This window comes from Zasmidium cellare (assembly GCF_010093935.1).
Source record: "Zasmidium cellare ATCC 36951 unplaced genomic scaffold M409scaffold_11, whole genome shotgun sequence".
In the NCBI taxonomy this organism is placed as follows: domain Eukaryota; kingdom Fungi; phylum Ascomycota; class Dothideomycetes; order Mycosphaerellales; family Mycosphaerellaceae; genus Zasmidium; species Zasmidium cellare.
Window position 1 is genome coordinate 296,601 of NW_022986955.1, and position 24,813 is coordinate 321,413.

Below are 24,813 nucleotides of genomic sequence, written 5' to 3' on the forward strand. Positions count from 1 at the left end.
AAGAACGCTCAGAATCTCCCAACAAACAATCCCACTCCTCACAAACAAGACCTTCCGACCAATGTCCACCCACAAAATCTTCGCCCCAGGAGGCGCCAACGACTCACAACAATACACCAAAGGATCCCTCGACGAATCCCAACTCGACCCGAACCCCTTCACCCAATTCGACATCTGGTTTAAGCACGCCAACGAGGAAAAAGTCCACCAACCGGAAACCGTGACGTTATCCACCGTCGAACTTCCCTCAGGCCGGGTCAGCGCTCGGATGGTGTATCTCAAGGAAATGGACGAGCGCGGGTTTGTCATCTACAGCAATTGGGGCACGTCACGCAAGGCATCTGATATTTCGTCGACGCCGCAGCCGTATGCGGCTTTGACGTTTTGGTGGCATGAACTAGAGCGGCAGGTGAGGGTTGAGGGGCCTTGTGAACGCCTAAGTCGAGAGGAAAGCCAGGTGTATTTCGACACTCGGATCCGAGGGAGCCGGATCGGGGCGTGGGCGAGCCAGCAGTCGCAGGTTTTGAGGGATCGAGCGGAGTTGGAGCAGAGGGTCAAGGATATCGAGGAGAGGTTTGGGGGTGAGGGGGAGGGGAGAATCCCCGTGCCGGAGTTTTGGGGCGGGTTGAGGGTGAAGCCGGAGATGGTTGAGTTTTGGCAAGGTCGTCCGTCGAGGTTGCACGATCGGTTTCGTTATACCCGGACTCAAGGCGAGGGAGGGGAGTGGAAGATTGAGAGGCTGAGTCCGTGAGGACCGCTCCCACGTGCCACGACGTTATGGGCTTCGATGTCAGGGAGGACGTGTAGATGGAAGATATTACTCCGTTGATCATGCTGTACTGTCGCGTATGTGCAGCCTTGCATGCGGCTCGTAGTGAAAGGATCACTAAACCATTGGCTGCAGAAGCATCGGATCCGACAAATCATGGACGTACTCGGCATCGGTGAAGTCTGCTTTCGGCAATCATCGCGGCCATGTCTTGCGATTAATGATATGTCTACGGTCTATGGCGCCACTCGACTCCCATCCCATGCCGCTAATACTGCATACAACATTGGCAAACCCGGCCACCGGTGACGGACTGTCCGGGACGTTCGATCACTATACGTCTATCATCATACGCTGTCAACGCGTCTGCGCCTCAAACGACCATCGCGTAAGGTATGGCCTCATCCAAATCCCAACCCCATACATGGCGCAACCGGGTAAACTCTTCAGATGGCGTTAACCCCGCGCATTCTCGGCATGCTCTTTGCAACAGCGCATAGGCATGCTCTTGGCAGAGTCTATCTGTGAGCAAGTGGCCGCCTGCAAGCAATGATTAGACGACGTCGATAGATCGTTGGAGATGTTGTACGTACTGTACGTCACGGCCAGCGTGGAGATGAAGGTCAATGCTGCCTCGGTATGGGAGATGGCCGTGCCAATAACTTTCCGTACCAGGATCAGAGTCTCTTCCTGGATGTACGACGCATCATCAGTACAGCGTTCACATGTATGTGATGCCACCTCCATCGGAACAACTTACCTCGATCTGCACCGGAGTCCATGGCACGGCACCGAGATTCGGTGGCGGGGACGTTTGAGGCTGGTTGGTGAGGAGCAATATCCGAGAGAGGGAAAATATCTGGTGAGTGAATGCTATGCCACCGGTAAGCTTCGGGCTTTTCCTTGGCTTCCAAGCGGCCGCAGCGGACGTGCTTACCATAAAGGGGATTGGCAAAGATTCGTTTGGGGAATGGGTCGCCTTCCAAGGGATGGACCGCAAAGATCGGGTTCAGGTATTTAGGCTTGCTGAACTTCCACTCATCAGAGAATCGCCTCAGTTCGAGCCATCGTTTCCAAGTCTTTGGTCCATCGCCGTACGCAAAGTTGACTACTTGAGCGGCGTGCATGGTCATTCTGCAACTCTCAAGCCGCGCTTGTTCACCTGGAATATCCAGTGCGCTGAACATCCATTCGAAGTCTGCTTCAGCCTCTGGAATTGGACGTTTGCTGTACCAGCTGACATGGATGTACAATCGAAGCATGTTCATGAATAGCTCAGCGTGGAGGCTAGACGTTGGATTTGCTTTCCAGGCGGCCTGCACAGGGTCAGCAGAAGCGAAAGTGTCGGTTTGACGAGGTACGTACCATGAAGACGTCGATTCCAAGAAAGACATTGCCGCCCTGCTCAGCTTCTCGCGGATCTGTCATCTGCACGACAAGGCGGAGAATTAGGACAGCGGCTAAGTGATCGCCATGGAAAGCTTTCGTGGAGATATCAGGCAGAAGGGCACGATAGCAGGCATCGATATAATGCAGGCTGACAGATTCGTCTAGTTGACCTCTCAAGGAAAGATGCTTCGCAGAGATCGCGAGGACGGCGTTCAATAGCGCAGGCGCTGGCTGTCCGTTAGCAAATGTACATCAGCTATGGTGTTGCTGACATGCATTCAACAGCCATCTCCGGCACGTTTCTACCAAAGTGGGTGGCGCCATCCACGCAATCGAACCAAAAGGCAATCTCGTCGGTATAATGCTGCATGAGAAGCGCCTCCTGGTAGTTGTCGAACGGCCACTGTATCGGCCACGTCTCCAACGCGGGACCTGGTAATGGCGCTTTACCCACGCCGCTAGTCGCATCGATTTCAGAGACTGGATAGGGTGTGAGGAACGGACTTGAGACATCTCCGCAGGTTTCTTGCAATAGCGGATCGATCGGTAGGCTCGAATGCGACGTGGCACCGCTCACAACGCTGTAATTCGACGGCGACTTCGAGCGTCTGGTGAGGCATGGAGGCGTGCGTGCAGGAGTCGTGGAACGACTGGCGACAGCTTCCGTCCCGCTCGAAGGCTCCGCGAATGTGACTGGTCTAATAGTCAGATCATAGGGCTGTATCCCATACGGAATAGGTGCGTAGGGCTGTGAGGCAGGATCTCGCAGAATCGATGTAGGGCGTACAGCAGACGTTCTTACCGGAAGTGGGAAAGTCGATCCATCGTTGATCCTGGCCAAATGATAAAGAGATCTTCTTCTTCCTCCTCACAATACCAGTGTTCGCTTCGTTGAGAAAGATGTGGTCGTTGTCCTTGCTGCATTCTCGCGCGCCTCGCCTACAATGGAGACACTGACTGATGCTTAGTATGATGACAGACTCGGTATACGCTCGCACATGGACACTCACCGGCAGCTCGCCATCGCACTTTAGATGTCGGGTTCTGCACTGGTGACTGCGCGCAACTTTGTCAACGTTCCTGCAGGATGGGCAGCGGTATGCAGCCTACCAACCAAGATTTCTGCCTTCTGCGGGCCATGTCGATTGATCTATCAGTCTGCCTGGCTGCGTCGACGGGGGTAGTGGTTGCTGGCTGGGCGTGCTGCTCGTCTGCGGGCGTAATGACCAAAGTAAGCGAGCGCCATTTCTACAGCGACATGGTGCAACATATATTGCGTCCCAATGCTGTTGGTATGTTCGAGCCTGAAATCTGGCGGCGCCGGAAACGAACGAGCGCATCTGCACCGTCCTTACCACGAGCAGTAAGTTGTCCCATGGTCGCGCCCACACGTGACGGCGACGACGAGCGAGGAGCAGGGCGAAGATACCACATCCGGCTGTCGTACATCTACGAGCACGGTGGCCGGTCGTTCAGCTCGGGCGGCTGGCGGGAAAGCGGCCGTTGGCGAGACCAATGCAGACCTTCGACAGCGACCTCATAGAGCTTGATGGACACCGGCTTCCTGTTGCGGTAGGTAGTCGGTCTGTGATTCCACCATTCCGCTCTTCCGATGGCGATGCGTACTACTAGAACCTTCAGGCTAAAAGCATGAGCGGTAGATGAGTAAGGGCTGGCACAAAATAGCTTCTTTGTAACCTCGTAACTCTCTGTACGGGCCTCTTATGCAGCAGCCACAGGGCGGAAGGCTGGTGGGCCGACGAGTTGAAACACACGGCTCGACGCTGGCATGACGCACGGCGGCGATAGGAGTAGGGTTGGAGAGGGAGCGGGGGATGCAAATGGCTGGATTTAACGGAATGTGAGTCTGTACAGCTGACCATTGCCCTCGACTTCACCGCTGTGAAGAAGCCGACGGCACCCAAGATCCTCTGGCGTTGCTCTCCACTAGCACAGACGGTTTTCGTCGTCATGGAGCCGCACACCGCGCGATGCACGGCGGGCTCTCGAGTCGAAAATGCTTTACGGCAGTGTTGTTATTTGCGTTGTTCATAATTTGGAGAAGAGGAGGCTGCGAGAAGTCTGCGCCAGTTTTGTCTGTGAGAATTCGGCGGTGCACGAGCCATCGTGCTAAGCGAGCGAATGAGGAGAGGATTGGGCCGGCGCGTCGTCGCGTGTCGCGCGCGTTGGCCCTGCCATCTCCAACTTCACGTCCTCTCTCTTTCACCAGCATCAAACCACCGCCACCACCACGCAAACGCACGACGCATCTTGGGTAGACGGATAACCCATACTGGATACACACACTGGTGAAGTGACCGCACAGTTGAAAGCGATCGGCCACCCGCAATGGCTCTCCTGACGCACAAGGCCATCGTCAACTACGAGGAGCAGACGGGTACGCCAGGCATGCGCAAGTTCGATATTCGTCCTCGCTGACACTTCTTAGCCGCCTTCAAGGACTTCCTCCAAAACTTCAAGTCGTCCTCCACAGAGGCCGAAGATGCGCTGGAAGAACTCCACCTGGACGGCGACGGCACGAGCGACGAGTACGACTTCATGGACGATGCAGAGGATGGCGACGCGAATGGTGGACGAAGCAGGCGCAGAGGAGCTGCCAAGTCAAAATTGAAGTACATGACCATGTTGCAAGATGTGGCAGATCGTGTGAAGGATCAGATCTTGATTGACTTGGATGATCTCAACGACTACGAACAAGCTGTGGATGGAGAAGACGCCTCGTCGTTGAAGCTGGTCTCGTCGATCGAGAAGAATGCACACCATTACATTGAGATTGTCTCTCGGGCAGTTGATGCGGTGATGCCGCAACCACACAAAGAGCCCAACTTCAAGGACGATGTGCTCGATATCATCATGAGCCAGCGGTCGAGGCGTAACGACACTGTGCGACAACAGATGGAAGCGAACAATGGCGACAGCGATCTTCCCGACTCTATCTTCCCACCCGAGCTCACTCGCAGATACACCCTGAACTTCAAGCCGATCACACCGTCTGGGTCGAGCAGCGAGAAGGGCGCCAAAGCTTTGGCAGTGCGTCAAGTCCGTGGAGAGCATCTTGGTCATCTCATTACGATCCGCGGTATTGCTACGAGAGTCTCAGACGTCAAGCCATCAGTGCAAGTCAACGCATACTCGTGCGATCGATGCGGTGACGAGATCTTCCAGCCTGTCACTTCAAAGCAGTTCACACCTCTCGTTGAGTGCACGTCACAAGAGTGCAAGGACAACAACACCAAGGGCCAGCTGTTTCTTTCTACCCGAGCGTCCAAGTTCCTGCCTTTCCAGGAAGTCAAAATCCAGGAAATGGCAGATCAGGTTCCTGTGGGCCACATTCCTCGCCAGCTGACAGTGCACTGCCATGGTGAACTTGTGAGACAAGTCAATCCAGGTGACGTCGTGGACATTGCCGGCATCTTCCTGCCCACTCCATACACTGGCTTCAAGGCTATCAAAGCCGGTCTGCTCACAGATACTTACCTCGAGGCGCAATACGTGCACCAACACAAAAAGGCATACGATGACATGGTCCTTGCTCCAACCACGATCCGGCGCATGACTGAGCTTGAACGATCTGGTCAGCTGTATGAGTATCTCAGCCGGTCGATCGCCCCTGAAATCTTCGGCCACTTGGACGTCAAAAAGGCACTTCTTCTGCAGTTGATTGGAGGCGTCACCAAAGAGATGGGAGACGGTATGCGGATTCGAGGCGACATCAATGTCTGCTTGATGGGTGACCCAGGTGTGGCCAAATCGCAGCTTCTAAAGTACATCACCAAGGTGGCTCCTCGAGGAGTCTACACGACAGGTCGCGGCAGCAGTGGCGTTGGTTTGACAGCCGCAGTCATGCGCGATCCAGTGACAGAAGAGATGGTCTTGGAAGGAGGCGCTCTCGTCCTTGCCGACAATGGAACATGCTGTATCGACGAATTCGACAAGATGGACGATTCTGATCGGACAGCAATCCATGAAGTGATGGAGCAACAGACAATCTCCATCTCCAAGGCTGGTATCACGACAACGCTGAACGCCAGAACTTCCATCCTCGCTGCTGCCAACCCACTGTATGGGCGATACAACCCTCGAATCTCCCCTGTAGAGAACATCAACCTGCCAGCGGCGCTTCTCAGCAGATTCGACGTGCTGTTCTTGCTTCTGGACACGCCGTCGAGGGACGCCGACGAGGAACTTGCGCGCCACGTCACTCACGTTCACATCCATAACGCTCATCCTGAACCTCAAGGCGGCGGCCTCATCTTCTCGCCCAACGAAGTGCGCCAATGGGTTGCAAGAGCTCGATCGTTCAGGCCAGTGGTCCCCAAGCAGGTGTCAGACTATCTTGTTGGTGCGTACGTACGACTCAGGCAGCAGCAGAAGCGTGACGAAGCCGGGAAGAAGACCTTCACATACACATCGCCTCGTACGCTTCTCGGCATCTTGCGATTGTCTCAAGCTCTCGCACGTCTGCGATTCGCCGAGGAAGTGATTACGGATGACGTCGACGAAGCTCTTAGACTGGTCGCAGTCAGCAAGGCTAGCTTGTACGACGACAACAAGGACAGGAGGGGAGACCAGTCGGCCAACACCAAGATCTTCAACCTCATCCGTGGCATGCGGGAGAGCGGTGCAGCAGCAACCGGGGAAGGTCGCGGCGAGCTGGATATGAGACGAGTACGAGAGAGAGTCCTGGCCAAGGGATTCACTGCCCAGCAGCTGGAATCTGCACTTGACGAGTATTCCAGCATCGATGTAAGTCACAAGATAGAACCAACGTTTGCCACCGCGATGCTGACAATATACAACAGATCTGGCAGACAGCTGCAGAGGGCACACGATTGGTGTTTATTGAATCTGGCGAGGACGACGCTGACATGGGAGATGAAGACTCCTAATCAGCCGCATATCTGGGCACGATTCCCAGTGCAGGCGTTCGGGGTTGGGTTTGGACGAGGAGCGAACTGGGAGCACAGGATGGCTATTCGGGCTTTAGCGATAGGAAGAGGCCGCCCGCCGTTTTTCGCAAGCATGCAGCAAGACGTTCCTATTTGGTGCAAGGCGAAGCTAAAAGCAACGATGATCTGTCATGCATCCCACGTCCCCGTCCCTCCACCACTGTCTGCGAGACATCCATGTCGTCTCCACGTGCACCATGATCGACGCTTGGCAGTCTGACGCCATCCCGCGAGATGATTGGCTGGCATCAAGCTCGATTGACAGGGACCGGCCGCTCCTTCTTCCTTCTCGCGCCCGCCGAACAACTTCCCGTGCTTCACTTCACATCACGATGCTGTTGCAGAGACACAGTCATCGCAGTCCGCCCGACCCGCCGGCCTCGCAGCCCTTCTTCTTCTAAGATCATCGACCGGCCATCGGACACTCGGCATGCCATCTGCTGGACTCGGCACCGCCGCTACGCAATCCTGCATGACACTGGGAGGCTGTGCTGGAGCTGGGCGTCACCATCCCAGGTACCAACCGCGTTCCTCGCACCTCCGCTCCGGCCGCAACAGCAGCAGATCGTGTCCAAGATGGTTGCAACATGCGACTCGCCGGCAGTCGAGACACTTCTCGCACCCGCTGCTGTGTTGATACGAACACGCGCGGTGCGCGTACGACGAGTTTTCGTACGATGGCTCAAGATTTCCTCGTTCTGGAGCGCACTCTTGTGGCTTTGCGCAGGAACGGGTCCATCCAACACCGTTTCCAACTCTTGGGGAGCCACTCTACGTCCGAAGTGTTGGATGTTTCAGCCTCAAGAAGAGGCTTAAAATGAATCTAACCTCAGCCTGGGGAGATCCTTCGTCCAGGGACTAGCTGTGTTGGTCGTTCGGCTATGGCGAAAGCGACTGGCCCGGGCGGCGGCCGACCCGACGCTCGACATCATCTCCAGTTTAGACATCTTCGCGCTCCATGTCGTTTTCGACTTCGTCTACGACGATTTTCCCAATCGATGCCTGGCGTGCCTAACCCACGGATCTCTCACACCGTCCCTGCATATGGTCATTCGGCAAGCGTGGGTGAGCCAGAGGGTAAGGGATCCTTTGATTCGTCAACAGCCATCCATCATCTATTTCCTTTTTGATAACCGTTCGCTCTCTAAACATGCAGTCACCAACACTAAATTCGAGGCCGGCTTGGAGATGTGACTGCACCATGTCCCGGCGTCGGCAGAGGCTCCAGACCTATCTCCAGAACAGATGGCCCATGTGAGATACAACAATCCTATCTCGCCCCCGATTCCTTCCAACTGTGTACCTGCATCGCCATGCGTGCGCAGTAGATGACATTAATCTGGACCTGGAGACGTCTAAGCCATACTCTTGTACTCTCGTTTCAAGCACGGTACTGGCTACTGCTGCCCATACCTCACAGTCTTATATCCTTGGCATCGACTTCTTTCCTGTCCTTCCCTTGCGCATGTTGTTATTTTCGAGCGCGTACCAACGGTTGCAACACGTCTTCCTACGATATCTGCTTTTCGACCGACCTGATATATGCTCCGATCGACGACGTTGAAAGAAAGCATCTGGAATGCAAAGAGAGGGCATCGGTTAACAGCCGACGACTGGTCATGTCAAACACGGATTCGGGTTCTGCGCAGTCGACGGCAGTGGAGGACGACTGGAGTGCGGTGAAGGATCCAAGCGAGAGACGGAAGATACAGAACCGCATCGCTCAGAGGAAATTCAGTGAGCCGGAGCATGAACATGGTCGGGAGCCGCATGGGAACTGACAATTCTCAGGAGATAAGGCTCGCCAAAACAGAGAGGACGCCGAGCGACAAGCTGAGAACGAAAGGCGAGCTGCTGGTGCCTACAGCGCACCCGAGCCTGAAGAGGTGGACAACGCCGAGGAGCCTGGACTCCCATGGGGCAGCGTGTCTCTGCGGCACGTCATCAAGACCGGCAAGGCCAGGGAGCAAAGCTCTCGCGAAACGTCGCTTTATGCGGCGGCGTCCAAGGCAGGTGGAAGCTCGAGGTAAGATGGTGGTGAGTGGCAAAAGCGAGATGATAAGGGGCGTGAAAGCTGATTTGCTTGTTAGGCTGGGACTCCATCTCATCGACGAGTACGCTCGAGGCTCTCCTGCGTGGGCGGCTTGGCGAGACCGAATACCACAGACGCGATAGTCGCGATGATGTGGGAGCGAAGCATCCCACGACAGACTCGGCTCCCGTCGGTTCCTCCAAGCGAAGTGTCGCGGCATCGATGATCACGCCCATGACGAGTAATATAACGACCCGGAATGACCGAGATACCACACGACGACGACTGCGGGCCAGTCTTGTTGTCATTGTAATGCGTTCAAACGGCGTACGGCGCAGTCGGATACTGCATGAGGCAGTGAAGCCCAGTTGGTGATGGGCTGACTGCCAATGTTGTTGTGGGGGACTCACCAGCAGATGTAATCTCTCCTCCTGCTGCGGGAGGCACCGCCGCATCTCAATCGGCCACTTCTGTACACAATCGCGAACGCCTTTCTCCAATGCCAATGCCATATCCCCTCACTTTCGCAGAGCTTCACGACGTGCGGTCTCGTTTTGCGGCGCAGGAACGAACGCCTCCAGCATGGCATTCCTCTAGCCTCAATCCCCATTTCGGCAGGCCTTGTACCTTTCCGGGTCGTAGCCTCAGGAGCTGACAATCCTTACACTGTTGTAAATGCACGCCTCGGGCGCTTGTTGGGTGTTGGTTGCTGCTGCGGCTGGCCATTCACAGGCGGCTAACCTCCAAGCCTCACAGCCGAGGGCCAAGCCGAGCCCAACGACACATGTGCCGTGGCCGACGACTAGTCACTCTTGACCTCACGCCGTAAATCTCTGTACAGCGGTCCAGGTTCGTAGCATCGTATCGGCGTGGCAGATGGTACGACGAGTGTTGTTGTCACTTTCCCCCCCTGGCACTGATTGGCTTCGTCCACTGCCAGCAGCCGTGCCGAGAAGCTTTTTCGCAACAGTTGTCTGCGTCCAACCTTGAGCTCCGCCGACGATCTGTCATGCATGACGAGCAAGTCAGGTGAAAGCCTAACCGGCACCTGCGTCCTAAGCGATAGGACATCATATCGTGCTTTTTCGTGGCCCCGATCCATCCCTCCCATTTCTCCTGCAATGAAAGTCACCGTGTGATATTGAATTGAGGTTCCTCCTCGTCGGGCTCATATACGGGGCCCTTTGGAGGCCTCGCGCGGCCAGCACCAACACGCCCCCGCCGCCGCCTCTCGCCGCCGCAAACGTCAGTTGGAGCGTCGCCGTGTGCACGTCGTGGGCAAACACTCGTGATCTGCGTCGCACTACATGCAGGCGTAGTTGTTGTTTGCGGGCTGCTGGGGGCAAGAGAGGGGCTAGTTGATGCTTTGTGCATCACCCAAGGAGGCAATGGGTCGTGTATGTAGTCGTGGTGGTGGCGTGCGGGCTTTGGTGTGCAAACCCCCACATGCCCAAGCCTAATCTGTTGTGCCCCAAAACGGTGTTATTTGTCCTCGACATGAGTGGGCGAGGATGCCTCGTTTTTCCTTTGCTGCCCGCCATGATGCCGGAACTCCGGGCAGCAGCAGCTTCCAACACCACACAGACACCGGTGATGCCATGAGAGGAAAGGGAGAAAGTACTGTGCCAGCGGGCTTCTTATGCCAACACCGACTTGTCCACCACACCGACGCCTCACTACTGCTGCGGCAAAGCAAGTCCAGTCTGTATCCCTCATAAAAGACGGCCGGTCAGGTGCCTTTCGACATGTCGTCTTCTTCCAGGCCGTCGTCTGCTGCCAACCCCCCGAGCGGCGAGGGTGTGTCCATGTCCTACTACAACGACGCAGCTTCCGAGTTGGGAAGGAAGTTGACCCTTGGCGATCGCGGCACCCCGTCGGACGACATGAAGACCCGGTCTCAGGCCAAGAAGGAGTCGCAGAGCAAGGGCAAGTCGTCATCCTCGAGTCGCGCTCATGCTTCGTCGAGCAGCAAGAGCGCTGGGAAGGGGAAGGCAAAGGCACCGGCTGAGCCTACGCGGAGGCAGCCAAGACGCGACTCGACTCGACGGGCGCGAGACCCATCGCCAGACGACGACGATGATGATGACGAAGAGGATGAGAACGACGATGAGAGCGACGACGGTAATGACCCACCACCATCACCGCCGCCCCCGCAGACACCAAGCATGTCTGTACAGGAGCGCAATCGACGGGTCGTCTTTGCCATCTTGTCTGTCAATGACCCCAACAGGGGTTCGCTGGATCCGAGTCTACACCTTTCACCGTGGGAGTTCATTGACGCGAATACTGAAACGCAACTAAACGCAAAGAGGTACTCATTCTCATTGCGGGTCTTCATTCAAGAATCGAGCTGACCACAACCCAGTCGGCACCATCTTGCTCTGGCCAACGTTGTCTTGTCGCTGGTCAGGACCCAAGACGACCTCACCCGCCTCATGCAAGCCACGCCCCTGAACGGCACCTTCTGGGGCGAGACCGTCGTCGCCGACCTGCGACACCGAGCCGAAACCGCTCTACGGCTATTCAAAGGCCACCTGACGCCCCAACGCGACGCCCTCGACACGCTGCGCGAGTTCCGCCGCATCTTCAAGTCCGTCGACAAGATCCTCCGCGAGTGGCCCCTCGCCTCCATGCACCGCGACTCCAAGGTCGCCCTCGTCCACCTCCTGACCCACATCTTCAACACGATCCTGCTCACGCACGAGGACGTGTCGCGCGTGGGCCAGTCGGCGCCCGTCTACGCCGGCAGCACGGACGCGTACAACCTCTTCGGCCGCTTCAAGTCGAGCCGCAACGACTGGCCGCCCTGTCTGGAGACCCTGCGCATGCTGATCCAGTTGGACTCCACGCTGTTCAACCAAAGCGCGCGTGCGTCTCTGATTCACTCGTGTCAGCTGCTCGACTGGCATCATAGCCAAGGGCGGATCAAGAACCAGTCGGCAGAGGACTTCATGAAGCTGTTCAAGTGGTCGGTGCAGAGCCTGCCAGCAGGTGAGTAGATTGTCCCGTTTTCCCAGGCAGAAGGACGTTGTGACTGATATCATCCAACAGCATGACCGCAAAGCCCAAGCCTTCTTCAAGACACGACAGCAAACCTGCCCATAGGAGGGCAGCACTTCACTTCACTTCACTTCTTCCGCATTCTTGCATCATCGTTTGACTCACAGGTGGATGTTCTTCTTCAGGTCATCATCGGTAATACCCCTCGGAGGACACGCAGCAGCAGCACCATCGCATCGCATCGAACCCAGCATCCAGCATCATCATGCATCACGAAAGCATCTTCCCCTTCAAGCCACTCATTCGACAAAGGACAAGTATAGGGAGGGTAGACAGATCTTTGGCAGCAGCATCTAGTAAAGTAGAAACCACCACTGGTTTTTCTTTTCACCAACAAACACCCCTCTTTCTTTCTCTCTTCAACGACGATGACGTTACTCTTGCGAGCGCTCAATCCTCCTCATCGCGTGATCGGATCGTTCTATCGACGAACGGGAAGTGGGCGCGGAAGACACAACGGTTCTTCTCTAACGTTCGTACTCGCAACGGCTGGTTGTAATGAACGGCTGGTTGCTCTCGGGAGATGATGCAAAGCCTGCTTCCTTCGTGTTGGAACAGAGCCATTGCGTGTTTTCGCTTTACGGGCGCAGGTGAGAGGAAAGGCTAGTGATGAGGACGCCTGTTATGAACAAATGAATGGGGAGGAAAAGACCAACAAGGCGGCAGCGGGCACTATCAATCTGCAATGCGATGCACATGCGACCATGATATGCGGCCGGTCTGGGTTGGTGGCGTGCGTCAGATGTAGTTGTATGTAAAGGCAATGCAATGCAATGTAAGAAGAAAGAGGAAGAAAACCCCGGCCGATCATCAAGAGAGAAGAGCCATTGCTCTTTCAATAATCCCTCTTCTCCCCCAGCACGATCTTCATCCCACCACCACCCCAGCCAACCAGAACCAGAAAACCGTCTCGATTTCAAACTTCCTCGTCCAATGGCTGACGTGTATAAACCAGCGTGGATCCCCTGGGAACCGGGTCTCAGAGCCCGGCGCTCCCGTGCTGCAGCCATGCGGCACAGTCGCTTGCTGCGAGCGCTGTGCGTGGACGAAGGCCCGTTTGACTTTGCGGGTGCAGACGACAGAGTTGTTTCAAGGTCCTGTGGGCGGCTATCTGCGCTGATCTTCCGGTTTGGGTTGCTGGGGAGAGGAGTGAAGTGTATCGATGAGGGCTTGTATTGATCACGAGCTGTCTTTCGATTTTGCCCCCGTCGGCGGCCACCACCCTCGGCTTTTTTCGTGCACCTCGCGCACATGCCGCCTGATCTGCGGCCCATGTCTCTCGTCATTCATGGGACTTGTGCTGGTTGTGTTCTGTCCGTTTGCGGTTTCCTGAATCGGCCTTGCATCCAACAGCGGTACATCTTGAGCTTCCGCTGGCGATTGACCAGCATGCGTCGATCGACAGCGAGATTGACGATGTCGAAGCTGTCATGGGAAGCTGTTCCATGTTCATCCTCAGTCACGACTACTGTGCCGTCAGACGGCGACCGGCCACCCCAGATGTCGCGCAGCTCGTCTTCCTCGAAGAAGTAGACTCTCGTGCCGTCGCCGCGGACGTAGAAGTTTTCGTCGAGGTACCTTCCCTTCTTGAACCGCACTTGAGCCAGATCGCCGCGGCCGTAGTCTCGGAAGAGAATCTCCCCGCCCGGTTTGAGGAGCTTGAAGAGGTTGCTCACGGCTGTCGGCCACTGATCTGGTGACAGCGCAGAGAAGATGAAGATCATGAGCACGACGTCGACAGAGCCAGCCTCTACTCCTGGTGGCAGTTCAGATCCAGCCACATCCCATACGTCTGCCTGGAGTGTTGAAGATGTCTGGTTCTGATAAGTCGGCTGTTCACGAATGATGTCGATGGCCTTTTTGCTATAATCGCAAGCATGCAGCTTGAGGTGAGGATTCTGATTCATCGCCAGTATAGGAAACGCAGTATTTCCCGCCCCTGCTCCCACCTCGAGCACTTTCACAGGTCCATAGTCGTCGCGCGTGACTTCGCCCAGAATCGGGAATTCCTGAACCAGCCACTTGCGGTCTTTGAAGAAATTGGCTTGATTGTTGCCGTAGAACCGATCCCACCACTTCTCAGGCTTGTCGCTGAAGCGCTTCTTGTCGAAGTCTGAGACTTGGTTCTCGCGTTGGAAGATGGTCTGCTGCTCGATGAATTCGCTGTACTGCGGGTCGACTTCCACATGGTCCCAGGCGTTGTGCGCGAAGATGTCGTCGCCTTCTTCGAGATATCGTGTGCCGAATTGGAAGGGGTCGCTCCGTTTCTGCGGGTTGTCTTGCGAGTCGGTGGCTGCTTTTCGTATAGGTTCATATGTTGCTGGCACTCCGTACGCATCTTCTCCAGCGGCTTGTGGCGTGTCGATGGTCACGTATCCTCGCATATGCTCCATGCCCTTGGTGAGTTGCTGTTTATTCCGTCTCTGGCGCGTGGGTAGCGACACCGACTCCTCTTCTGATGCCATGGTGATATGAAAGCCTTCGTTGTCGCGGTCTTGGCAGGGAGAAAACGCGATCTTGAGTTTGACTTTTTGACTTTGGACTTGACGCCGGTGGTGCCTGCCGATCTAGATCTAGCCGAGCACGATCTCTCGCTCGCGGCACTTTCGACGCTAGAGACGCATTGGAAAAATGGATGATGACATTGTCCTTCTTCTTACCTTTGTCGTTTCTGATAGGATGATGCGTGAAAGACATACAACACTTCGATAGCACGGCGAATACCCCATACCGATGCCATCCAACATGAAGTCCATACGACCGATCACGTCAGCTCTCCAGCAAGCTACCCTCTCACAATCAACCACAACATGTCGAGCAGCATGCCTCACCAACACCTTCACGCGACCCACGACCCGTAAACAACAACACCAACCCCAACGCCGACCCTTCGTCTCAGGCGCCTTCACCCCAAACCAAACCCTCACCGCCCAACGCACCCTCCGCTACCCCTCCAGCGTCATCTACGACATCATCTCCGACGTCGCCTCCTACAGCCAATTCGTCCCCTTCTGCCAAAACTCCCTCGTAACCAAATACTCCTCCCCGGCGAGCGATGGCAAGACCTACCCGGAAGAAGCCAAGCTCGTCATCGGCTTCAACGACTCCATCAGCGAGGAGTTCACGAGCCGCGTCTACTGCGTGCCCGGAAGAGCAGTGGAAGCCGTGAGCGGCGCGACGGAGAGCACACTCCACGGCGAGGAGATTGCGCACCACAGCCCGCGACCCGCGGCGGAGCGTGATCCGAGCAGGAAGGATACGGTCATGAGCCATTTGCTCACGCGGTGGACGCTGAAACCGTATCCGTATAAACCTCCGCCTGCTGGGGCTACGCATCCGGATGGTGTGCATAAGAATCATGAGGAGACGAGTCCGTTGCCAGGGCAGGAGAAGACGGATGTGAATTTGGTGATTGAGTTTCAGTTCGCGAATCCACTGTATGCTGCGTTGAGCTCGGCGGCGGCGCCGAAGGTGGCGGATAAGATGATTGAGTCGTTTGTGAATAGGGTTGAGGCTGTTATGGATGGACCTGCGAATGCGAGGGATGCACAGAAGAGCAGCGTGTTGAAGAAATCAACGTAGGCAGCTGAGTGACTAGCGATGGACTTGTAGATAAAGATTGACTGTAAGAATCGCATCATGCTCCTCACCAGTGAGAGGGTGGGAATAATAGAAGCTACGCGCATGTGCATGAAGAAACATTGGACGTGTTGTGAAATAATCTTGGTGAAACCCTCTATACCAAGGCTAAACTAACATCGTGCCCAGCACTCAAACAATCTTGTCCATGGTAATACATCTTCATTATTTCCAGTTGGAGAGGCCGGTGATAACTTAGTTGTTCTGCTGGCTGTTCAAGATCCTCAGAATCGCCAAGAACAGGTTCAAGACATCCAAGTAGAGCGAGATGGCCGCGGCGATCTCCTCCTCGACGTGGTAGTGCCTGATGATCAGTTGGGTGTCCACAAGGATATACCCACTGAAGATCAAAGCAGCGATGATGCCGTATCCCAGCTCAATCCCGCTCGTCCTTGGGAAGAACGCGGCCATGAATCCGAAGATGATCAGCACCCATAGTGCGCCGAAGAGGTAGGGCATCCAGCTGGTAAAGTCATACTTGGTCTGGCAGGCGAACAAGCTCAAAAAGACGAAGATGCCGAGCGTGAAGATCAGTGCTTGGAGCACGATCCGGCTCTGGTAGAAGGATGTGATGACCGAGATTGAGTATGCCTCCAGAGCTGTGAATACCCCCAAGAACGCCAAGTTCATCGGATAACTCTTGCGCTTCCAGAACGTTAGGAGCATGAATCCCAGCGCCCCGAAAACGGATACCCAGAGCATCCACTGGTTTCCTTGGATCCAATCTTTGTAAGACTTGTTGAAGAAGCTCACGGAGCTGAGGGCGGTAGTCAGGAGGAGTTGGACGGTGAGGATCGCGTAGACTTTGCGGATGAACTGCATGCGGATGGGAAGGGTGGCTTCTGCGACGGAGCCGCCGAACTGTAGAATGCTCGTCAGTCTTCATGTCCAAAAGCTGCCACTTATATCCACCGATCTATCCTAGCCGCCCAGGGGCTCCGCAGATCCAGTGAAACCCGATTGCCAGTACAGGTCTCTCAACGCACCTTGAAATCATCAGGGATATTGTCATCCTCAGAACGGGCCTCTCCCATCAAAGGCTCATCAGCCTGGTACGAAGGCGGCGCCTGCGAAGGGACGTCATCCAAGCTGTCGCGCTGTGGCGCCGGCGTATATTTGGTGCTCGCCATGGCGATGAAGTGTGTCGAAGGAGTTGGGTTTGCTCGTAACTGCGCGTTGACAGATTATATCGTGAGCGGATGGTCTGGTGATGAAAGGCGAACGAAGCAGCTGCGGTGCATGACGCTTTGTGTCAAGTGGCCCGTGCGGCACGTGTTGCGGGGGTGGCTTGTGGGGGCGAGAACGTGAAACGTGAAAGGTATGGTCTCCCGTAGCTACCAACATCATGTGTCTTTCACTGTCTACTTCCTGCGTGGCTACAACATCCAATAGCATGAACGTCCAGAAAGCCTTCTTGGATGATACCTCTACTGCACGCTAGGCTTCACTCTCACAGCTACCTTCTCCTTATCGCCGAGCGCGTCCATGCCCCTGAGATACGGGTCGACCTCTTCAGACTGGATCGCATTTGAGGATGGCACTCAAATCGTCGGCCTCAACACCCCGATACTTTTCAGTCCCATCAATCTTTTGCCTCCGCCTTGACCTGCTTCGCCTTCCACTTCGCTATGTTCCCAGAACCATCCGTCCATAGCCTCTGCCTCTCCCCGATGTTTTGCTCCAGTGCCCGAATCCGACCACCATCCTTTTCCTCCTCGGCTGCCTTCAAGATCTCACGCAGAACAGCCATCTCAAGCTCAAGCTGTATGAGTTTGCACTTGCAGAACCTGGCCTCAGACCTGCACTTGTCGCAAACTTGTTGTCGAACCTCAACGTTCCTGAGACCCTTGACTTTCGCGAGGTCTCCGGTGATATTGTCTGGTCCGCGTAGAGTCTGAAGGTCACACAAGTGCGAACAATCACGGGCTATATCCGTTTGCATGATAATGTCCTGCAATGGCCCGAACCCAAAGTCGCTGGGGTTGCACCTTGCAAGTACAATATAGTGCAATATCATTTCGAAGCGCACAGCTTGCGCTACTAAATACTGCAGTTCCAGCCCGTGCAACACCTCAAACGATCGAATACGCTGCAGTTGGCCTGGTGAGGTGACCAGCGTCAGATCTGGCATGGGCGCCCAGATCACCTCACCATTGAAACGCATCCGCCCAGTATCCTCGACCACGTTCACGAATGCGAAAGTGGCAGTCTCGAACAACACCTTGGTAGCCTCGGCGTAGAATTTCTTTGACACCAGGAGGTTGTTGAATGCTCTCGGCACTCGCTTGCGGTATATGACGCCTTGGATCTCCGATGCTCGTCTCAGTGGGGTCTTCATCAGGAGGATTTGGCCGTTGAATGCCATCGAGAAGATCTTTTGACGGACTTCGAGTGGTAGCTTCCAGAAGTGATCGCATCGTTCGAGTCGAGGGCGAATTTGCATGACCATAATGTGTGGTGCCATGTTGTGGGTTGGGACTGTGCTGCAGTCGTTTGAGTGCCGTATACGTAGGGTTGGTGTTGTGTGATTATACCGTGTCGAGAGCTTTGAAGTTGCTGATCGCTGCTGGTGCCTAGAGTTTGGAAGCTGATGAGTGCAAGTGCAGAAAACGAAAAAGGAAGGAGCGCGCTTTGAAATAGGAAGTTCAAAGCCAAATCTGAAAGCACTGACAGGCAAGTCTTCTAACGCACACAAGACACTGGACTGTTGTCTGAGACTCTTCTCACACCTTCTCCTTTTATAACAAAGACCCGTTTGTACGGCAGCACGCTTTCAGCGGGGCAAGCAGGGAATTGGAGCCTACCCGTCCTCACCGGATGCTATTTTCACTTCTGATAAGCAAGCGTCCCAAATACGGCCGTACAGTGCAAGCCTTCACTCACGCTCGACGTCCCAGATACCAATATACAGCGACCCCAACAGCGACAGGCACCGCCAAATAGCCCATCACAGAGATCAACCCTTTCCTAACCTGCCTCCTCCGAAACTCATTACTCTTCGCATGCAACGTCTCAATTTCATTCGTCCTAGAAAAAGGCTTCCTCGGCACCTCCTTATTAAAAACTGACATATCGGTTCCCAACCCTGATCGATTCGCATCTCCACCAACCTCCCCGGCGTCTTAGCACACTTTTCCCGAATCTCGTCATAATGCCTCTCAAACACACCCTTCGCATTCGCAAGGACCTCTTGCGCATTCCTCGCATGGAAATACCCCAGAATGACCTTCCGTACCGCCCTCGCGACATACGAGTTCAGTAAAGGTTCCAACAAAACCACAACATCCGTCATGGGCGTGAACGCAACGCCCGTCACAGAAGCCTGGTCATATGACTTGATCCATCTTTGAAAATCACGCTGCACGAGAATGACCTTCGCCTCGGGATACGCATCCATGAGTTCGCGCCAGAGCCAGTAACAGGGCTGGTCTGAGAGGGCTGCGTATTTGCCTAGACCGACTTCGAAATCAGAGCGGGTGTAGGGCGTGCCTTTCCCTTCGTATTTGGCTTCGATTGCGTTGAGCCAGAATTTGGGTGGTTTCCTATCATGCCGTTCAGTATGTTTTGAGGGATGGAAGAAGTCGCTCATACACCGCTTCAGACAACATCAAGCTTCCGTGCCAGACGGGTGCTTGGAGCAGCTCCTCCGGGGCGAGTTTCATTGATGTTGTACCCGTCCGTGGAGGAGAGAGAACCAGGACTTGCATTGGCACCTTTCTTTGCGCGGCGCTTTCCATGTTCTCTTACCCAGCAAATCTGCCGACCTGGAATACGCAGGGGAAGTGACAGTACAGATATCTGCTCTGATTGCCAGAATCAAAGAAGAGATCCATAACTACCAGCAGCAAATGTTTGCTTCCTGCCCTTCCACCCACAGATTCGTCACCAACCAGTCGGAAAGGAGGCCCAGGACAGCAAGAGGAACGGAATCCTGTCAGGATTACCTGATGCTGCCGATGGGCTCGAAGATGACATTTTGAGGACGCCTTAATTGGTCTGAGAGTCCGTTGGAAATCTCGTTGAGCTGGCGACGTGCTCCTTGCCGCTGATGGGATGATGTTGAGGGAATGCCGTTCTGCGTTGGTGCCCAGTGTCCTTTGAGGCCACGCTTCCGAGCCATCGTGAACCGCCAAACAACCGCTTCGTAAGCATTTCTTACCGACCTCTCTGTCAGAACAGCTTGAGTATTGACGATGATGTCTTCTCGCAAAAGCTAACCACGAAGAGATGAAAGAAAAGAGAAACGAGACAGCACTGGCTTGAAGTAGAAGCGTTGCTGCCAAAGCCTGCGTCGGCCGAGGGCGACGTTATGGCCGAGCATGTCAAATCCACATGAGTGCCTCACATCGTAGTCTGCTATTGATGTTGATGTTGAATATATATCATGACTTCCAGCATCAGCATGGGTTTGGGAGATAGCATACGACCACGAACATCCTCAAGTAAATCACTACATCAACATAATCCGCCTTGAAACCACCTCGGACATAAAAACATCAGCTACTCACAACGACAACAACCCCATCACAACCAACAACCAACATGCACTTCCTCCTCCTCGGTGCCAGCGGCCGAACCGGCCAGCTCGTCCTCTCCGCCGCCCTCGCCAAGAACCACACCCTCACAGCCCTGGTCCGGAACCCCACAACCTTCCCAACAACAACAACAACAACCTCCGCAAACCTCACCCTCATCCCAGGCTCCCCAACCTCATCCGCAGACCTCTCGACAGCCCTCTCAACAACAACCACCCCCATCGACGCAGTAATAATAACCCTCGCCATAGCCCGCAAATCCGACTCGCCCTTCTCCGCACTCGCCTCCCCGGCCTTCCTCATCCGCGACACAGTCCGCGCCCTGCTCCCGCAAATGAAAGCTCACGGCGTGCGGAGGCTGATCGTGATGTCGACGTTCGGGGCGGGGGCGTCCTGGAAGCATCTGGCGTGGCCGATGAAGGCGGTTATGAAGTGGTCGAATATGGCGTATGTGCTGGAGGATCATGATGCGGTGGAAAGGGAGGTGAGGGGGAGTGAAGGGGTGGAGTGGGTTTTGGTTAAGCCGGCTATGTTGAAGGATGGGGAGGCGAAGGCTGTGAGGGAGTTTGGGGAGGGGGGTGAGGGGGTGGGGTTGTTGGATGGGATTACTAGGGAGAGTGTTGCGAAGGTTTTGGTGGAGGCTGCTGAGGGGGAGGACTGGGATGAGAGGATTGTCGTGATTGCGAACTGATTGTGGGGGTGGTATGATCTGGTGTGGACTTCAGCAAAACTTCGCTAATCGTAAATATTGCTTTCATGATCTGTCATAAAAGGTACCTCGCCTCTACAGCTTTGATCCTTTCTGGCCATCATCTAGTCAATCGACCATGATCTTGCTCTCCAGCTCTCCAAAGTGCTCGAAGAAGCTGTCGAACAGATTCACACCGTGCTCAACATCATAAGCACCGCCAGTTTCGCGGATAGAATGCATGGCGAGTTGTGGGTTGCCGACATCGATCGTCCTAGCTCCCAAAGCGGCGCTCAGCATTGGGCCGATGGTGCTACCACACCTCGAGTCATTTCGTACCACAAACAGCTGCAGGGGCACACCTCGATCTTTGCTCTTCGACTCTGGTAGTTGCCAAGCGGTTGGCTTCGCTCGTCTGGCACATTCCTGCAGCAAGACGATACCAGGGGCGTTGGTGGCGTAGCGGACGTTGGCGTTGATCTTGATCACGGTGCCCTCGTTCATGTGTGGTTTGTGCTCGGGTTCATACTTGCCAGCATAGTTCGGATTGATCGAGTGTGCCATGTCGGCACTGACGAGGAAGCTTGTCGACAAAGTCTGTTCGTACGCGGTGCTGTTGTCCACGGAATCTCCGTTGACCTTGTCGTAGCTCTTCTCGCTGTCTGTTGTCGAAGAAGGCAGGCAGGAAAGTCGTCGAATGACAGCTGGAAGCATGTTGCTGTCGGCACCCTGAGCTGATTGGGAGCCAATCTCTTCGTGGTCAAAGCAGGCGATCAGGCGAATAGTTGGGTCGCCCTTGAGTGCTGAAGGCGATTCGACAGATTGGATCAAACCTTCGACCGCACAGTAGGTCATGCCCAAGTTGTCCAGCCGAGCACTGTAGACGAATTCGTCGTTGATGCCGCCAATGCACGACGGCTGAGTGTCGTACAGTACCATCTCAAAATCCAGAACTTCGTCCACGCCACAGCCGACTTGCTCAGCGATGAGATCGATCAGATGCGGGTGATGTCTCTGAGTTGTGACCTTGAGCGGCTCAAAACCTGCAGCCTTCTCTTTCTCTGCCTCCTCCTTCTTCAGATCCTCCGCACTCTTGCCTGACCTGTTCAGCTCCGCAGAGACCAGACCAGCGATTGGGAAGAGCTGGTTCTCTTTGTTGAACTCAAACGGCTCATAACCTCCAAAGTGTACTGCCAGGTTGGGAATCCTGCAAATCGGCTTCGTTATCCTCACGAGCCTCTGCTCGATGGTGCCGTCCTTGCTCTTGACCATCACTCGTCCTGCTGCGCCCAGATCACGATCGAACCACGAATGCCACATTCCTCCTCCATATGTCTCCACGCCAATCTGAATGAAGCCATCTGCGGATCGCTTGGATATTGGCTTGATTCGAAGGCACGGCGAGTCGGTATGAGCTCCAACCATGCCAATTGGGTTTCCCGGCTTCCAGTCATGGCCAATGGCAAAGGCCACGATAGTGCTCGCGTTTCGAGTGAGGTAGTATTTGCCGCCGGGTTGGAGGGTGGAGTTCCATGAGTCTCGCTCCTGCAGTAGTCATCGTCAGACAATCGCAGCTCCCACGGACTAAATCTGGCCGTTCTGTACCTTGATGGGCTTGAACCCTGCCTTCTCTAGTCGGAGCTTCGCTGATCTCACGGCATGGAATGCTGCACAGCTGATTTAGCCACCGCAACACATGGCATCATCCCAAGGTAGCACATACGAGTGGGTGAGGCGTTCAGGAAGTCGACAAAGTCCTCGGGACGCTTCGAGGTAGCTTTGCTGGCCATGGCGGAGAATCGTCTGGTAGGGAGAGTCTGTATGTGGCAGTGTATGGTTCGGGACGGAGGGGAGGTCTGCTTGAAGATGCTCCAGATGCACGACTTGGCCAACATGAAAGGGAGGATGTCACACGAGCGAGCGAGCAAGCAGCGTTGGCTGGTGACCTGCTCTGGCCTATCACCGGCGCTTGTCCGAACTGGTCCCTGCGTCGAAACACCCCGGTATCTTCGGCTCGGATGGGTGAGTGAATGTTTCTTGTACATACATCTACAACCACATATTCACGAGTTACTTGACATGTTCGCCCGAATATCGCGTCTCTTCCGCGCAGAAGAGCTCAAGAACAGCGGTTCGCTGGCTCGCGACCTTCTAGCCTCCGAACGAACATTCCTCGCTTGGGCGCGTACCGGACTTGGCTTCATCGCGCTCGGAGTAGCATTGGAGAAGGTCGAAGCCTTCGCGGCCATATCGCCAACACTGCTGCATCTGGAGAACAGCCGGACGAAACTCGCGGCGGGTGTCTTGGTTGCCAGCGGCAGCTTATGCGTTGCTCACGGTACTCAGCGGTACTTCAGCACCATGAATGCCTTGCAGCGAGGAGTATTCAGGCCAAATGCGGCAGGCATTACAGTGTATGCTGCGGCTTGCGTTGGGATTGCATTTGCTGGTACTCTATTGGTTCTGGAGAATGATGGTGGGAGACGTGAGGAGGACCGCCAGGACCAGACTACTCCGACTAAGAGCCCTTGAATGCATACTCGGAGTCCTGCCTTCTCACACAGCACTGACTTGTTTATCGACATGTGGATGAACATATAATATGAACCTCTTCCCAAACTCTGGAGTTTGGCGTGCAGAGCGAAAGCAATGCATTCGAGACGAAGATCTGAAAGTGACTGCCATTGGAGACGCCACTCGACCACGACAGCTTGTCAATGGCCTCAACTTCAGCGGATTCCTGGACACCAAAGATGCCAATGATCAACTCTCTAGGGCCCACATTCCAGGCTCTCTACATCGACTGCCCCTTCGGCACCTTCTCATAAGCAGCCTTGATCTCCTTCTGCACGGCGACATGATCCAACCACTTCTTCACATTGGGATACTTGTCAAGCGCCAACCCGGCAAACCCATGCTGATACACCCACGGATAGAAGTGCAAGTCCACCGCCGAAAGCGTCGATCCCGGCAAGACATAGCTACCGCCATGCTTCGCAATCTGTGCATCCAGCACGCCGAAGCAGCGGTATGCTTGCTCCTCATACCGCTTCAGCGCGTCCTCGTTCTTCTGGGGATGATAGTGACGGAACCAATTGACCTGGCCTACATATCATCATCAGCGAGACCATACCTAAACATTCCCTTCCCTTCCAAAACTCACCCATCATAGGCCCCAAAGTACTCAACAAGAAATACTCCCACTTCTCAAAATCCACCACACTCTGCTCATCTCCTCCTCTCGGCCCAATCCGATTCCCCTGATCATACACCCTCCTCAGATAATTCATCACCGCACCGCTTTCCCAACTCACAACCCCAGTGTTAGGATCTTCGAGTGCGGGAACCCGTCCATTCTCGTTGATTTTGAGGAACCCGGGGCCCTTGACACCATTGGGTGCGTCGCCGAATTGCCACAGCTTGACTTCGTAGGGAAGTTGGAGATACTCCAATGCGGCGGCGATTTTGTAAGGGTTGGGGCCTGTGCCGTGGGCGTGGAGGACGAGGGGTTTCAGAGTAGTGGACGACATGTTTGGGATTGCCGAAAAAGGTCCTTTGGATTGGGAAGCGGATGGTGCTTAAGTAGTTATTTGAACGATCATGGATTCCCCGAGATTTGGGGAGATGGCGTCACATTGGAGGCGGGCTTTTTTTATAGCTGGGAAGAGCTCTGGCGAGGTACTGATGTAGCTAATAGCTATGACAGCGACCCACATCATTTTGGATAGCCT

General features: G+C 54.9%; 13 protein-coding genes across 13 annotated transcripts; 7 read left to right on the plus strand and 6 right to left on the minus strand.

Moving 5' to 3' along the window:
• Nucleotides 1–61: 61 nt before the first annotated feature.
• Nucleotides 62–751, plus strand: M409DRAFT_65212 (uncharacterized protein; the record flags this gene model as incomplete). Its single annotated transcript, XM_033816413.1, has 1 exon — nucleotides 62–751. One exon carries the CDS (start codon nucleotides 62–64, stop codon nucleotides 749–751), a length of 690 nt encoding a protein of 229 aa, XP_033669725.1.
• A 391-nt stretch (nucleotides 752–1,142) lies between these two features.
• M409DRAFT_20852 (uncharacterized protein) lies at nucleotides 1,143–3,298 on the minus strand (the record flags this gene model as incomplete). Its single annotated transcript, XM_033805584.1, has 9 exons — nucleotides 1,143–1,309; nucleotides 1,363–1,459; nucleotides 1,530–1,642; nucleotides 1,707–2,085; nucleotides 2,135–2,385; nucleotides 2,465–2,851; nucleotides 2,961–3,092; nucleotides 3,169–3,214; nucleotides 3,269–3,298. 9 exons carry the CDS (start codon nucleotides 3,296–3,298, stop codon nucleotides 1,143–1,145), a joined length of 1,602 nt encoding a protein of 533 aa, XP_033669726.1.
• A 1,209-nt stretch (nucleotides 3,299–4,507) lies between these two features.
• On the plus strand, nucleotides 4,508–7,068 carry M409DRAFT_65213 (uncharacterized protein; the record flags this gene model as incomplete). Its single annotated transcript, XM_033816414.1, has 3 exons — nucleotides 4,508–4,556; nucleotides 4,608–6,925; nucleotides 6,982–7,068. The coding sequence occupies 3 exons, from the start codon at nucleotides 4,508–4,510 to the stop codon at nucleotides 7,066–7,068; spliced, it is 2,454 nt and encodes an 817-aa protein (XP_033669727.1).
• A 1,679-nt stretch (nucleotides 7,069–8,747) lies between these two features.
• On the plus strand, nucleotides 8,748–9,303 carry M409DRAFT_20854 (uncharacterized protein; the record flags this gene model as incomplete). The annotated part of the gene is made up of 3 exons (XM_033805585.1): nucleotides 8,748–8,865; nucleotides 8,920–9,154; nucleotides 9,219–9,303. 3 exons carry the CDS (start codon nucleotides 8,748–8,750, stop codon nucleotides 9,301–9,303), a joined length of 438 nt encoding a protein of 145 aa, XP_033669728.1.
• A 1,602-nt stretch (nucleotides 9,304–10,905) lies between these two features.
• On the plus strand, nucleotides 10,906–12,159 carry M409DRAFT_20855 (uncharacterized protein; the record flags this gene model as incomplete). The annotated part of the gene is made up of 2 exons (XM_033805586.1): nucleotides 10,906–11,471; nucleotides 11,526–12,159. 2 exons carry the CDS (start codon nucleotides 10,906–10,908, stop codon nucleotides 12,157–12,159), a joined length of 1,200 nt encoding a protein of 399 aa, XP_033669729.1.
• Nucleotides 12,160–13,506: 1,347 nt separating this feature from the next.
• On the minus strand, nucleotides 13,507–14,685 carry M409DRAFT_52844 (uncharacterized protein; the record flags this gene model as incomplete). The annotated part of the gene is made up of 1 exon (XM_033812190.1): nucleotides 13,507–14,685. One exon carries the CDS (start codon nucleotides 14,683–14,685, stop codon nucleotides 13,507–13,509), a length of 1,179 nt encoding a protein of 392 aa, XP_033669730.1.
• A 280-nt stretch (nucleotides 14,686–14,965) lies between these two features.
• M409DRAFT_20857 (uncharacterized protein) lies at nucleotides 14,966–15,802 on the plus strand (the record flags this gene model as incomplete). Its single annotated transcript, XM_033805587.1, has 1 exon — nucleotides 14,966–15,802. The coding sequence occupies one exon, from the start codon at nucleotides 14,966–14,968 to the stop codon at nucleotides 15,800–15,802; it is 837 nt and encodes a 278-aa protein (XP_033669731.1).
• A 252-nt stretch (nucleotides 15,803–16,054) lies between these two features.
• Nucleotides 16,055–16,989, minus strand: M409DRAFT_20858 (uncharacterized protein; the record flags this gene model as incomplete). Its single annotated transcript, XM_033805588.1, has 2 exons — nucleotides 16,055–16,720; nucleotides 16,846–16,989. 2 exons carry the CDS (start codon nucleotides 16,987–16,989, stop codon nucleotides 16,055–16,057), a joined length of 810 nt encoding a protein of 269 aa, XP_033669732.1.
• Nucleotides 16,990–17,441: 452 nt separating this feature from the next.
• M409DRAFT_20859 (uncharacterized protein) lies at nucleotides 17,442–19,979 on the minus strand (the record flags this gene model as incomplete). The annotated part of the gene is made up of 3 exons (XM_033805589.1): nucleotides 17,442–18,337; nucleotides 18,929–19,401; nucleotides 19,804–19,979. 3 exons carry the CDS (start codon nucleotides 19,977–19,979, stop codon nucleotides 17,442–17,444), a joined length of 1,545 nt encoding a protein of 514 aa, XP_033669733.1.
• Nucleotides 19,980–20,401: 422 nt separating this feature from the next.
• M409DRAFT_20860 (uncharacterized protein) lies at nucleotides 20,402–21,085 on the plus strand (the record flags this gene model as incomplete). Its single annotated transcript, XM_033805590.1, has 1 exon — nucleotides 20,402–21,085. One exon carries the CDS (start codon nucleotides 20,402–20,404, stop codon nucleotides 21,083–21,085), a length of 684 nt encoding a protein of 227 aa, XP_033669734.1.
• A 126-nt stretch (nucleotides 21,086–21,211) lies between these two features.
• Nucleotides 21,212–22,872, minus strand: M409DRAFT_20861 (uncharacterized protein; the record flags this gene model as incomplete). The annotated part of the gene is made up of 3 exons (XM_033805591.1): nucleotides 21,212–22,627; nucleotides 22,688–22,749; nucleotides 22,806–22,872. The coding sequence occupies 3 exons, from the start codon at nucleotides 22,870–22,872 to the stop codon at nucleotides 21,212–21,214; spliced, it is 1,545 nt and encodes a 514-aa protein (XP_033669735.1).
• Nucleotides 22,873–23,161: 289 nt separating this feature from the next.
• On the plus strand, nucleotides 23,162–23,614 carry M409DRAFT_20862 (uncharacterized protein; the record flags this gene model as incomplete). Its single annotated transcript, XM_033805592.1, has 1 exon — nucleotides 23,162–23,614. One exon carries the CDS (start codon nucleotides 23,162–23,164, stop codon nucleotides 23,612–23,614), a length of 453 nt encoding a protein of 150 aa, XP_033669736.1.
• Nucleotides 23,615–23,876: 262 nt separating this feature from the next.
• On the minus strand, nucleotides 23,877–24,612 carry M409DRAFT_65222 (uncharacterized protein; the record flags this gene model as incomplete). The annotated part of the gene is made up of 2 exons (XM_033816415.1): nucleotides 23,877–24,187; nucleotides 24,246–24,612. 2 exons carry the CDS (start codon nucleotides 24,610–24,612, stop codon nucleotides 23,877–23,879), a joined length of 678 nt encoding a protein of 225 aa, XP_033669737.1.
• Nucleotides 24,613–24,813: the final 201 nt, after the last annotated feature.